At 37.8% G+C, this 14,787-nt stretch overlaps 2 protein-coding genes across 5 annotated transcripts in view; one reads left to right on the forward strand and one right to left on the reverse strand.

The window, feature by feature from the left end:
• LOC122783891 (kinesin-like protein KIF13B) overlaps positions 1-5,550 on the reverse strand; it is a 38,536-nt gene extending 32,986 nt beyond the window's left edge. For all 4 annotated transcript variants that reach the window (XM_044048844.1, XM_044048843.1, XM_044048842.1 and 1 more), the window contains exons 1-4: positions 5,297-5,550; positions 5,066-5,171; positions 3,801-3,883; positions 2,162-2,255 (exon numbers count right to left, since the gene is read on the reverse strand). In XM_044048844.1, the coding sequence (XP_043904779.1) occupies positions 2,162-2,255; positions 3,801-3,870 (164 nt within the window). In that variant the 5' untranslated portion in view covers positions 3,871-3,883; positions 5,066-5,171; positions 5,297-5,550. The remainder of the gene's footprint in view (positions 1-2,161; positions 2,256-3,800; positions 3,884-5,065; positions 5,172-5,296) is intronic.
• A 373-nt stretch (positions 5,551-5,923) lies between these two features.
• The window catches only part of elp3 (elongator acetyltransferase complex subunit 3), a 28,276-nt gene continuing 19,412 nt past the window's right edge, over positions 5,924-14,787 (forward strand). The window contains exons 1-7 of the mRNA XM_044048845.1: positions 5,924-6,074; positions 6,401-6,500; positions 7,125-7,263; positions 8,075-8,145; positions 8,300-8,363; positions 8,518-8,586; positions 9,475-9,629. Coding sequence (XP_043904780.1) covers positions 6,053-6,074; positions 6,401-6,500; positions 7,125-7,263; positions 8,075-8,145; positions 8,300-8,363; positions 8,518-8,586; positions 9,475-9,629 — 620 coding nt within the window. The 5' untranslated portion in view covers positions 5,924-6,052. The remainder of the gene's footprint in view (positions 6,075-6,400; positions 6,501-7,124; positions 7,264-8,074; positions 8,146-8,299; positions 8,364-8,517; positions 8,587-9,474; positions 9,630-14,787) is intronic.

Raw genomic sequence — 14,787 nt, forward strand, 5'->3', positions numbered from 1 at the left:
AAATGGCATTGATGAAAACATGGTTTAAACTTCATGTGTTAGAGGTTTGCCAACTTTTGGTGAAAGTCCACGTTATGAAAGCAGCAGCAAAGGCTTCATTAATCTCCAGCGCAGAGGGTCTGACAGTCCCCCGCTGTATTTTCTGTTTGCAGGTACTAGTGGTGCTGTAGTATATTAACACCCCCTGAGGCTCAGCTCAGCAATTCAGTGAAACTAGCCAGGCATTGAAGCTGACTTAAGCAAAATCAGAGGAGCCTGTGTTTTTTGTCAGTACCTCCCCCGGCAAACAAAGCTGGCACATAATAGAAACGAGTCCACTGGGAAACTCATAAAGAGGGCTCTGATATAGAAAACAATGTCTTCCACTTCCAATAATGGTTGTCCAAAATGACTTTATATCCTCCTTTTATACTATACGTCTTCTAGTTGTGCAAAGTGCTTGTATGTGTTGCACTGAGCCTGTAAAACCTGTTCATCGCTGGAGAAACATGCCGCAGGAGAAGCGTGTCAGGACAGAAGAGACACTCACCGGTACATTCATGCATTTGAAAAAAAACATAAGAACAGACTAAGTGCGAAATATGAGTCCATCTCCATCCACAAAGAGTCAGATTCATACCGTCAAGTGTGCAGCGGATTACTTAAAGACATTTTTACTCAACGAGGTAACCTGAGAAAGGGCCAAACCCTCGGGGGAGCATGTACCTGCACTGCTCTGACTCACTGCTACACCAGGAGCTGCAACAGCAAACATATAAGGAAGCATGCAATACAATTGTGCACACAACTCGTTCTGCAACTAACAATTACTTTCATAATAGATGCATATTTTCTTTTTTTTATCAATTAAATATTATTATTTGTGCCATAAAAAGTCAGAAAATGGTGAAAAATGTTCATCACCGTTTTGTCTCTGAATTAAAAGAAACTCACAACATTAAGTGATCATCAGAATAGTTATCAATATGTTTAATAATCAATTAACTGTTGCAGCCCTACACACATACTGTATATTGTTTATTTGTGACTGCGTGTGATATAATATAACACGAAAAATAAAGTGTTTCCGGTTTGGCTCGATGCATAATTTATGTTGTAAATTAAATTCTGAATCCTAATATTCGTCCTCCTCCTCCTCCTCCTCCTCCTCCTCTGTTCTTACAGCTCGTCCGCCTGAGCAGGACTGAGCTGGAACAGACACGCCCTTTGTAAAGAGAGGAATGATGCAGGAACAACGAGCGAGAGAGAGAATGAGGGGGAGAGATGAAAGAATGGAAAGGAGTCAGAGGAGGTCGAGTGTGGAATGAGTTTGATCTGAGCCTCTTCCAAAACAACTTAGTACTACTAACTAGTGCCAGTCTTAGGTTATTTCCTGAGGGAAATAAGTTGATGTAATTTAAATGCCGTATAATTGAGCTGGGGAAAAACTGAGCTCCTGAGAGTGGTACTTTATTGTTGTGGCAAAATAGGGGCAATTTTATTTATTGCATACAGGTTTCCAACCTCTGTGAGGCGGCACGATTTACTGGGGTATTATCTTGTTTTTATTAACATCTCACTAATGACTGTTTCTAATTCACAATTAAGTCGACGACACTGTTCCAATTGGACTATTGTCTTTGTCCCAGTATAAAAGAATTGCTGTGTCCTCCTTCACTCCACCCTGCCCCCTTTCCATTTGATGGAATTAAGCAGCGTGCGGCTACTTGTTAGCATGTCAAGCGGAGTTTTCCTACATTGAATTAAAAAAATCCAATTCTTAAAAGAATACAATTGGCCTCCACATCAGTACCCGTTGCCTTTTTCTTCTGTGTACCGACTTCTTGTACTATTTCTGTGTTTTAGCCTGAGGTGGGAACTGCAGCCCATCCACAGCACACCCAGGCCAGCTTAGGTCTGTTTTTAGTTGGACTAAAAACACAATAACACAATAATGTGTTATTGTTGATGTTATGGCTGAACACAATAATTCAGCCAAGTTCAACACCTCATTAAAAAGTCTCATTAATTCAGAGAGAAGGGTAAACATATAATGAGATCTCACTGTGGGTATAGCTACAATAAAAGCTTGGCTTTTCCTCTGAACTAAAGATCCAGGACCAAAAGGAGAAACACGCAGACCGAAAAAGGAAAAAAACAAAAAGTGAATTCAGCATCTTACCGAGGGTCTCCTTGGTTCAGGTTGGTGATGGCTGGATGCAGAACTGTCTGATTCCCCTCCATATCCACCACAGATTTTGTTTTTAGGTCCTTTTCTAAATCAAAACAGAAAACAAGGAAAAAAACATGTTGTTTATTGTTATAATAATAATAATATATATATATATATTTTTTTTTAAAGAAAACAATATGCAATCGAAAAAATGGAGCAGGATGTTTAAAACAGACAAAATAATAGAAAGATATTAGGATAAAAGTAATAAATGATAGTGAAATTGTGGTTTAAAAGTTGATTTATGGACAAAAAAACGAAAACACTCATATCACAAGGTGTAGTTGCAAAATGCATTCACACTTTATCGATGCATATATTGAACCGGTGTTATACTGTGTAGAGGAAAATTATATTGCAATAAAGTTTGTTATTCAATTTTATTAAATACATCTAATCATCATGACAGACTTGTTTAAACAGCCTGTATGTGTTGGTCATCATGTCTTTCTGAAGCAGTGACAGTGCAGAATAACAGGTGGCAAATACAGTACACCATGTGTGTGCCAGTTCCTCATCTTTGTAACACAAGCAGACCAACATGCAGAGCCAGGAAATAGATTTATCGATGATGAATCATCCAGGACAGGACTCGCCTGTGCAAACATTACTACTACTTTACTACTCCCTGCGCAGACACTAAGGAAAAGCAGGGTCACACCTTCTCTTCCTCATTCCTACCTGCAGAGGAAGGTTTTAAATGCGAGGACGGCACTTGAAGCGTCCAATCACGGCTGGGAATAAGGCAGGGCACATGTGACGTGGGCTATAAACCTTGGAAAAGGTGATAAAGGTGTGAATTCAGAGGTTCCCAAGGGATATTTACTGCTGCTCGGCAACACAACAATGTGTCTGCTGACATCTGAGTCATGCTTAGCTGTTGTCAAAGGTTTTTGGGCAAGTAGTGAAAGCGTCCCTGTGTGTGCGTTTTCGCCCATTTTCTGTCAGGATGTGACGTCAGCATCTTGTCAAAATTTCCTATGTCCATTCCCACGGCACTCCTGCCAAAACTTACCCAAAAAGAGGTACAAAATCAAACTTTACAGAGCTCAGTGAAGGAGAAATTCACCAAGTTAAACACACAAATTCAGCCTCCATTGTTTCTTCCTAACAACAAAACCAAGAGAGATATGGAAAGTCCCTTAAGAGAGGAGGAGGGTGTGCTTGCCTCATGAAAACACTAACAGTACTGTGCAAAGGTCTACAAAGTTTTAGAAAAGCTATAATGACTATATAGTATGACTCATCAATCTCTTTATTACAATAGAAAAAATTACAGTAAAGATGCAAGAGATGTGTCAGTGTTTAGTGTGATGCCTTACACTTTAAGTGGAGTGGAACTCTAATTAACTTTATCAGTAACACCTGTGTCTGTTTGACCATTTCATATTGAAAATGGCAGCTGTTGAAAAAGGTCCATTACGCCAGATTTATTTAAGATTATTTACTCAAAATGCCAAAGACATGAAATGATCATTCTGAATCACCAAGGCCAACAACAAAGATCGTGACTTCTGCACAGTTGCTGCATTGTTCAGTCATGACAGTTTCAAGTGTCACATGGTTTCTGTCACTATACCACACTCACCTCTCCTGTTCATCGGCCGCACACGAACAGCCACCTTCACATTCGAGTCACTGAGGCCGCTGTCGTCCATGGTGCGACTTTACCTGTGGTTTATGAATGAAAGGACTCAAGTAAATGCATATTTAACTACTGCATGTATACACCAAAACAACAAAATCTTGAAGTGGGGGTCCAGGGACACCTGGCGGTCCATGGCACACTGCTAGGGGATTCATGGAAAGTTTCCAGATTCATCCATTTAAGTTCCAGTGTGCAAAGTGACATTTAATGGTCACAATGCAGACTGTAACAAATTGACAAATCCTCCACTTGCAGCACTTCAGGGAACTACGGTGGCGTTTGTGTCGTAAGCTTCTGCTTGACACAAACTGCACATCCTGGATGGTTTGATAGTTCGAGCTGCTGTAATCGTCTTTTCTTTGGAAACACTGGAACTGATGTCTGTATGTTATTTTATCTATTTTATGGACCCTTGATTCCTAAGAAAGGTGAATTGAAACATCAGTAAAGCACATATACAAGCATTCTTCTAAGGCTACAAAAAACAAATCATTTTCTCATTTTAAAACAATTATACATTTAAAAAAACACACTAATGGGTAGTATATTTCATTTCTGCCAAAAAACCCTACTAAACCTTCAACTGACCTTTAAAAATATAATTATATACGCCTATATTCTTACTCGTTTAGAAAAGGTACAATGAATCACAAATGCATTGTAGTAATTAGGGTGGAGGTTATGGACAAAAATGCTTCAAATCAGTCTCTATGAAAACTTAACGTGCAATAAAATGTCAGATAATTAAAGTTCAGGTTTTGGAGTTAAACAAACACTTACAATAAACATTCTCTTCACAAATCTGAGACAAGATTATGTGTCACAAAGTGTTAGCACATGCAGGGTATAAACATCAGAACAAACTTAACCATTGTCTTACTGACATTACATGGAATTATATCATGAATCATATAGTGATTGAATTATTGCTCAGCCGAACTATTAAAAATGTACATTTTGTCATCTGAAATAGTGCATGCATTATTTCTATTCATATTATTTATTGTCAAATGATTCTAATACATGAGGGCGTTCCAATATGTGAGAGTAGTTTACAGCACAGTGAGATACATGCATGTCACTGAATTACACATCTTTTTTTCAATATACAGCGCCACTATTAATGAACACAGCCAGCTACAGACTCATTTATGCCATGAGGTAAAGGAGAATTTGTGTCGTTGAGAGAGCAGTTTAACACTGACCGTGTTCAAGAGTGCGCAGTAGTTCCTTCAGGCACCTTGAAGTACACACGGGACAACAGCAGTAGCAGCAACAGTAGTAGTAGTTAGCCCGAGACGCTAAAGAAAGCTGGAGAACAGGAGCAAACAAACACACATTGCGGCTCTAATTCATTGACAGTGACTGCTGGTAAATGTTACGTGACTCCCCCCGCACGGCGTCCATGTGGATTTATTAAAAAAGAAAGCACTTACGGTAGTCCACCACTCATTGCCGCGACCCGTCCACCTGTTGCATTTCCTGAAACTTCCCACTGAGACCAGTCAAGCCATGACAACTCGCAGCTAAAGGGATTTGCTGTGAGGTTTAGCGAGCTTCCAGGTTCAGTTTCCCCGGTGGCGCTCAGCTCTGCACACACTCGTACAACTGGTTCAGCACCACCGTGTCAATCCACATGCTTTACAACTCTGGGCTTTTTTCAGTGGAGGAGATTTGTCCCAGCTCTGGTTTGTCCCGTTCTTGAGAGGAAAACGTCGTTAATTTGTCACATGATTTAGCGACGATATCTGAAATTGCTCACTAAACATTTATATTATTTTCCTGTTTTCTTTGATATATTTTTTTCTTAGTGTCAACAATTCATATCAATTATTCATATCTTTTTGAGAATTTTTTAACCTATTTTTAATTTAAATAAATGACACCTGCCACAGCATTCAAACTGCATTTTCTGCAGAAATGCTCCTTTTTATTGAGACAAACGTGTGCAATGAGGATAACGCCGTTTTCTTTTAAGGCACTTAAATAAAATAAATAAACTGCAGTTTATGGAATGGGCACGTTTTCATCATTTTACGACAGTTGTCATTGCTTTACGACAGAAGCCGTGTTTCGCCGCAACGTGGAGTTGTTTACTTGAGTGGACAGCACTCGCCGGTTTGTTAAGTAGATGTAGAGTCTTTAAGCAACAGCCACCCGTTTGAGACTGGACCATTTGTTCAACGGAAGAAATGGGGAAGCCAAAGAAAAAGAGTGAGTGTGCGACAAAGAGCTTTAAATGTCTAAAATGTGTTTGTAAACTGTTCGAGCTGCTTGTAGCTTGTTGCTAATGCTAAATACAAGCATTATTGGTTTTTACAACAGACATAGCTGTGTCTTAACTGTTTTTTTTATGTTTTTTTTTAGACTAGAAACCAGTCATTTATGGTATGAAAGCTGTATTTAATTGTCTTATGAAATTGACGTGTCGACGATTAACATTTTACTGCATTAACGTGGCTGCGTTTGCCCCTGATGAACTGTTATAAAGAAGACATTTTGTCAAATATAATACTGTAATGATGATCGATCTTTGTCAGATGACCACAGCCGGGCTGAGCTGATGATGATGACCATTGCTGACGTTATTAAACAGCTTGTTGAAGCCCACGAAGAAGGCAAAGACATCAACCTCAACAAGTAAGTCTTCTCCAGTGCGGACAGAACAGCCACTTTTACTTTGACATTAGTCTAACTTGATTTTGATTTAAGGTTTTGTTGTGTCAAATATTTAAGCTTATCAGGTATCCTGGCTATTGATCTGCCACTATGTTGAGCATGTGACACAGGTTATTTTGCTGTGTACATCTTTCAAAATGTTTCCATAGTTGTTTTTGCAAGGAAAACAATTCATTTATGAAAACAAAAGTTGCTGTGTATTATGTTTGGACTCTAATGAGACCAAAATGCACAAAAAAGGGATTGGTACTAGCCATTACATATAACTTGTCCTGTACTTTAATTACATAATCTTCTTCATCACCTTTAAAAACATACAAAGTTTTTGTTTTAATGATTGATTGTGTTGACCATGCCTTTAGTCATATTGATTCATATTTTACTGCTTTTAAGCAAGTGTGTTTTGAAAGAATCCATATAAAAAATGTGTGGTGTTATTATATTATTAAGAGTCAGGAAGTGCCTCATATTTTATTTGCCTCATGTTTGCCGTAACTACAGTGAGTAGATTCTGCCACTGTTTACCCTGACTGATTATCCTACTTTTTCTGTCTCTCATTTTCAAAATAATTTGTTTTCAAACAGAGTAAAGACAAAGACATCAGCTAAATATGGACTTGAAGCTCAGCCACGATTGGTGGACATCATTGCTGCAGTTCCACCACAGTACCGTCGTGCTCTGGTGCCCAAACTAAAGGCCAAACCCATCCGGACTGCCAGTGGGGTAGTTAGCCATCACTTTTTCATGCTGAACTATATATGACTTCAAAATCATCATGTGTCACGGTCAGTTGCCTGTTATTACTTCAGTCTAATAGAAGTAAATACAGGAGTAAACTGACATGAAATACAAATAGTATGATTAACTGAAGTATCGGTCATTAAAAACACAAAGAAAACTTTTAATGTTTCTCCAATTCTTCTGAAGTAGTTGTAAATTGTACCTTTCAACATATCATTTAAACTTTATGTGTATAGTGCTTTTCATGCACGTAAAATGCAACACACAATGCACATGAAACAGACACATTTAATAAACTTGTATGTAGAGGGCCAGGATAGATCAATAAGGATACAAAACACACAAAAAGGAGCCTTAGAAATTCTATCTTACCAGTTTGCAAATGGGAAAACACCAATGACTGGGTCAAAATATAAATTAATTTTAAATTTTAATGAACTCCTGAGATGATGGATTGATACGAGTGAGTAAAACCTAAGAACAAAATAAGAAAGTAAATAAAAATAAAGTTGCTGGACAAAGATGCATACAATTAAATTCTACAAATTCAGTAAACAAGCATATTTGGAAATAAGAATATAGAGAGAGTTGAGTACAACAGGAGTAATTGGCCTCAGCTTTTAAAAAGTTGTTCTTTATCTGGGCTAATCTATGGATTATTAAGTGTTTGGTATTTTAATGTTTTGATAAAGACTTACAACTGAATTTTCATTGAAAAAAGTGTTTATTACCAATTTATCACCATAGAGTAGAGAAATATTTCAAAAACTGAGTGTCTTTTTCTTTGTCGCAGATCGCAGTTGTGGCTGTGATGTGCAAACCTCACCGGTGTCCTCACATCAGCTTCACAGGCAACATCTGTGTGTACGTATTTCTGTCATCTCTCATTTGTGAGGTTATTGAATGTTAGACGTGAGCTTGTCATAATTATGTAATTTAATTACTGTATGTGCAGAAGCATAAGGAAAACATTGTAAGAGTTTACTGAATGTTTATGACTCAATCTTTCCTCTGGCAGTTACTGTCCTGGAGGACCAGACTCAGACTTTGAGTACTCAACACAGTCCTATACTGGTTATGAGGTAAGTTTAAAATGTACAAGCAATTAGGGCTAGCAATGTGTGTGTGTATAGAAATAAAATTTTTTCGTATCGTATTCAGCCCAAGCTGTATTTGTTTTGCGTTTGTTTTTCATGTTCATTCTTATCATAGTAATTGTGTTCTCCTCTCTGATAGCCGACATCCATGAGAGCAATCCGTGCCCGTTATGACCCCTACCTTCAGACGAGGCATCGGGTGGAGCAGGTCAGTGTGTATACCTGTTATTTTATCTTTTTAATGAATTTGTTATTAGTTCTACTCTGTTGACATTGTTTCCAGTGTTGAGCCCAGCATTCCATTAGTATAAAGAAATAATGGCTCATGGCTCTTACATTTCTGTCGTTGTTAAAATTTATGACCACATTAGTGTAATTCAGCAGAGCAAAACCAGTCATTAAAGCAACATTTAATGTTGGGATCTTAATTTGCTGCTGCTCTCATCTTCGTCATGGTTGTTAGAAGTCAGTTGTATATACATTTGCCGCTCAAGGTACAGTGTAATTCCACAAGCTATTATCATCATTCTTAATAACTATTATTCTAGACAACAGCATTGTTTTTCTGCGCTTCACTACATGTCACTGTACTTGCAATTAGACCCTATAACATGGGTTGGTGTTAAATAAATTGACTTTTAAATTGCGGTTTCTCAAAACCGATTCCGATAATTCAGAAATTATGAAGCAATTCAATTTTACAAGTCCAAATTTTTGTCATATGAATGTACAGATGGGGGACTTTAAATTTCTTTCTTAAGTGATCAGGTAAAACTGATTGATTTTCAGAATGTGTGTAATCAGAGATCTCCTAAAATAGAAAATCAGTCCTTGCCAAAAATTATGGTGCAATTAACTTTTATAACATCAAATCTTCTGAGATTTGGACTTTATTTTGAAATTTCAAAAAATTGACACAGTAAAACAGAGTGATTTTCAGAATGTGGGTTGTCACTGATGTCCTGAGCTCAGATATGCAAGAAATTATGGAGCAAGGAACTTTTATAACACATCTGAGTTTCACATGTTTGCCTACAGTGTCCAGTCCACTGACACTATTGACACTGATTGTGTGTTTTTGTTTTGTGACGTCCAGCTGAAGCAGCTGGGGCACAGTGTCGACAAAGTGGAGTTCATCGTGATGGGCGGGACCTTCATGGCTTTAGCTGAGGACTACAGAGACTATTTCATCCGAAACCTACACGATGCTCTGTCAGGACACACTTCCAACAATGTAGCCGAGGCCGTCAGGTATTCACTGATTTTCAGACTTGTGTCCTTTTCCCATCAAAGTAAACCTGGTGCTAGTCCTGGCTTTTATCACCACGGAGCCACGTCATTAAGTCAGAGTGGTTCTATGGTAGTTTCACATCAGGCATGGAACTGACTTTGCAACCATCTCAGTGTTAAAGGGCTATATTTTAGATTTAAAAGGGATTTTTGTTTCTTTTTCTGAAGATGGAAAAGTATAGATAAAAAAAAAAGAATAGTGATTCTGTGATGCAGTTTCCAAGTTTAAATGCCAAACATATTTTAAAAGTATTGTACTGACTAAAGCAGGCATAGATTTTAATTGGTTTGCCTTTCAGTTAAAGCGTCAGTGTGCAACTTTGGTCATTTTTGTTGTTGTTGAAGTTATTATTCTGTCTGTTTGGTGGTTGTGGAGATGCAACTGAGGGAGTGTTTGTGTGTATACACCAGCAGATCTGGGGCGGGTGGGGGCAAGAAGTATTCACAATTCATTTCGGAAACTTTTTAAGGCTACTTCTTTGTGTTTTTAGTCATCATCTAATCCGTTTTTAGTCGTCTATGTTACCAGGTGACTTGAGATCTAAACACTGTTACTGAGAAATGTTGAAAAAACATTGTGTGACTGTGTGGTTTGAATGTTACAGACATTTGTCTATATTTAAGTGCCACAAATCAATTTTCTCCATGCACCAGCAACTGCAAAGTTATCAGTACCTTCACCACACCACAAAACCTGAACCTCCATATAAGTTGGGATGGAAGTTTGGTTATTGTGGGTGATAGTATGTTTTTATATGTTCTGATCTGATCTGGTCAGAACTTGGAGAAGTAGCTTCCAGTGTCTGTCACTTGTACAGCAACAGATGGGACAAGAGCAAAGGTGATCCCAGAACCGGGCAGCCGGTGCTCAATGAGGGAGTTCTGACCCCGTTTGGAAACAAATTTCGGTGCAGATGTCCACGCTGTAGGCAGCATACGCACCCATTTGTGGGAAGTTTGCCCGTGGAGACCCCTGGACGCTCAGGAGGGGCCTAATCACTGGGGGGTGTCAGCTGATTTTCATGTGAGCCCTTTTCCATTGGTCACTGATTATAGGTCCACTTGACCTCACACCATTAGTCTATAGACGTATGTTCTCTTTAGACTATGACACAGTTATGGAGAAATCTCACCAACTATTTTAATACTTTTATATTCACTGTGTTGATATTACTCCTCTGTATAAAAGCTAAGCCACATTTAGTATTTATGTCTGTTGTGAATTTGGCCATATTTGTGAACAACAGTGACAATAGGGTCCACTAGAGGGAGCTGTCCTACTACTCTTTTGGCAACGTTCATACTACTTGTGGAAAACATGTTTTTTTTTGGACAGAAATGAAAAGACATCATCCACACTGTTAGCATAACAAAGAGTATTAAGTGAGTAACTAATTAGTCTAGTAGGTCAATTGATAATTTATTTGACATGTTTTTTTAAAGGGAATTGACAAAAACATTCTCTAGAAGAGTGCATTCGTAGGGTAAATATGTAGTTAGTTGTTTTTGTCAATTCAGTTTCCCCTCTATGAGTGATTCTTTCATTATTCTTTCATGTTGTCATAAAAAACAGTCTGATTAAATGTAACTAAAATGACAAAAATATACTTTGATATGTTGTCATACAATATAATACTTCTCTTTTTGTTGTAGTTATACCTCACCACCATTTCCAGTGTATTGCACCAAATGTATTTTAGCACTTGAAGCCATAGCGTGTTTTACATGCACTTGACTGCTTTCCATTCAACTTTGCACCAAACGCCAAACCAAACATCCTTCAAGGAGCGTAGATATCGTGACCATCTCTGCAGATTAGGCTGTTGAATGAATCCCACTCTGAGCTGAAGAGCAAAATAAGGCTTTCAGAGAAAGTATTTTTCAGTTACCGTGTTGTTATTGTTGCTGTTACTGAGTTAGACCAGCTGCTATCAGTGGAACCAGGCACACATCTGCTCAGTATGGATAGGGAAGAACTCTCTGGATTTGGAGAAGATTTAAAGTCAAAGTAGAAATACCCATTTGTTGAAGACGTCATACACGCGATTGGAGCAAATAATGGCTTTTTCGCAGAGGCTGTTTGTCAGCAGAGGCTATTTACTTTCAGAAAGTCTGATAAGATGTGAAAGGCAAGTGTGTGTGTGTGTGTTTGCATGTCCCTTTCTTCCTGTACACTGTGTATTTGTCACTGTTTATGTGCGAATGTGCCTTTCTGCTGTCAGTGTTCTTTGTTAAGATTGTATGATTACAATTATTGTGGCTGCTGCTGCGTTTGGGAAGGAAGAGGCACTTGGTCTAGCCAGGAATGACCCTTATCTCCGCCTTTGTGTGTGTGTGTGTGTGATATACCATGTGTGACATATTTGTGATAGATGTTTGCATCTTGTCGCTCACCAGGCACAACCAGCACTTGATCTGAACAGCAGCAAGACACCACAAGATAATCACCTGAGATAATAGACTTTTTATTGATTCATCTCGTACAATCTGATCATTCTCTGTGGAGCATAAACTCATGTAATTGGTATAAATCAGCCAGCAGACTGTAAAAGATAGACATTTATTGCCTGCACATACAGAATCAGAAGGATCATGAGCTGGCATGAAGGGAGCTAATGGTCATTGAAGCAGCTGGAGTGGAGAAAATAACAGCTGGCCAAGATGAGATGTGACTGTTAGGGAGATGGTGCTGTTTTTGAAATTTCAATCAGTGACTAACATAAGTGTAGAAGTCACCCGGGAGTCTGGTTCAGGCAAGAAGAAAATACTGAACATTTCGAGGTGACATTTAAAGAAGACAAGGTGGAGTCGTGCAACACCTCTGTTTACTTTATCTGACTCCTGCTTCCACACCTTATTTCCTCCACATAGTAGGAGGTGATGTTTTCGGTAACATCTCTTTTACTATTAACCAATTTATTCAAATAATTCTGAACCCAATTCCATGAAATTCAATTCACAGGGTGGATTTAGGACATTTCTTGAAGTCACTTCTTTCAACAATGCAGGGAATTTTAATTAGTTTCTCACCAAAGAATACAGAGATTATTATAAAAACATTTCAGGCACAAAATGGGCACAGAGTGCAAATATCTAACTGGATTTTAGGGTTAGCTGAGGTGTTGTATGTGCTCTTTGTGCACTTCCGTCTTTGTCAGCAGACCTGCTGCTCATCTGCATAACAGTTTAAATTCATGGCCTTTTCCCCTAAATCTAGTATGTGGAATATTAAGTTGTACAAGACAAAGAAACTACCCACAAATACAAATTATGGATGAAACTAAAACTATTTTGATAATCATTTAAATAATAATTAAAACAAACACCAATCAACATTGTTTTTTAACTAAGTTGCAGCTGTACAAGACATAAATACTTTTTTCCACTTTAGAATAATGTAACATAATTAAGTGGAGTAGAGCTGAATCAATTACTCAATTATAATAGATTACTTAATTAATCGTCAACTATTTTGCTAATCAGTTATTCGGTTTGAAGCTTTTTTATTCGATTATTCGAACTAGATTTCTTTTTTGCTCCACATAACAAAGAAATCATTAAAACGTTCATCATTTCCAGGTTTGACAAACACTGATCAACGTTTTCTGACATTTTATGGACCATGCGATTACTCAATTAAGCGAGAAAATAATCGACAGATTAATCGATTGCGAAATAATATAGTTATAGTATATAGTTGCAGCTCTAAAGTGGAGTGATATTTCTTTCAGGAGGTTTTCTCTGCCAGAACAAGGTTAATAGTGAAATGGTTCTTTATGTGAACGTTATCATTATCTGCGTCCACACAACTTGGCTGTCGTGCTCTCCTGGCTGGATGTGTAACACGTTATGATTGAGTTATAATTGAATTTAGAAAGTAGGTTCACATCTTTTGTGATAATTGCTCTACTTTTGATTGATTGATTGATTGATTGATTGATATTTCAAACCATCCTTTCATTCTGTTGGAGGAAATGTATATCTTCAAGTTCTCGACCTTGTGTTACAATTAAGTTGAATTTTAATGGGGTGTTACGTGGTCATGTTTCATGATGATTCATGTATTTCAGTGTGTATTGAACAAAAACTTGACTTCTAAAAATTATATCCCAAATCAAAATTATAATTATAATGGCTGTCAGAAAAATCTCAATTGCATATTTTCCCCTCTGAATTGGCCATTGGAGAAACAGGATTATTAATGTGACTTCATGTGAATGAGTCATTTTTTTACTAATGTTTTCATCATAAAACAATTAGGCAGAGTCCACTCAGAAGAAACCAAATGGCGAGCTGATGTCATTTACTCATATTCCTGTTAAAGAGTGCACATTTGATTTATTTCATATTCATATCATGTTTTATGCATAACCCCACTTTTGTTTACATTTGATTGAAATAATTTAAGTGGTTGCGGGGGCAGATGCAGCCTCTGTGGTGTTTTGGGTGGGTGGCTGCTCTAATTGAAGCGCAGAGAGGCGTGCAAGTCTGCAACTCTTCCTCCTGGTGTCGGTCAGATTTCTCGATATAAGCACTGTTCCATTCAGTGTGGGATGAATGTTGTTTTGTCTTAATGAGACCAGGAAGTCTGTGGTTTAGTTTGCAGCGCTCACAAAGTTTGCTGGGCAACACATCCACAGCCATTGGTTGGATGACGAGGCCAGCGTCTTCCTGCTATACGTAAATCTGAATTAGTATATAAACATAATCTTGTCTTAGTGTCTTTATGTCAGCTACTCTGTTTCCAGGAAAACATTTGACTTTGATAACGTCACTTACACCACTGGCAGTATTTAGAATCATCTGAGTCACTCTCATTGTTATGCATATGTTTCATCTTCTGTAAAGAGGGAGAAAAATTAGATCAAGAAATAAATGAATAATATATTTTTAGAAATATAAATTAAATGGGAAAAAAATAGTCAGATGACACTGCTGACTTCTGTTGCTGTTTACCACCACAGTTAGATTAACTACTTCAAATCTGCCCCTGTTAATTTACTGGGATACATTGAGATATTGAATTATTACTGGTTAAAAAGTTGATATGGGTCATAATCTGCTCACGTCAACTGATGATAATGCTAAAACAAAAACATTGATGCTCCACCATGTTTTA

Source organism: Solea senegalensis, linkage group LG17, assembly GCF_019176455.1.
Source record: "Solea senegalensis isolate Sse05_10M linkage group LG17, IFAPA_SoseM_1, whole genome shotgun sequence".
Taxonomy (NCBI): Eukaryota; Metazoa; Chordata; class Actinopteri; order Pleuronectiformes; family Soleidae; genus Solea; species Solea senegalensis.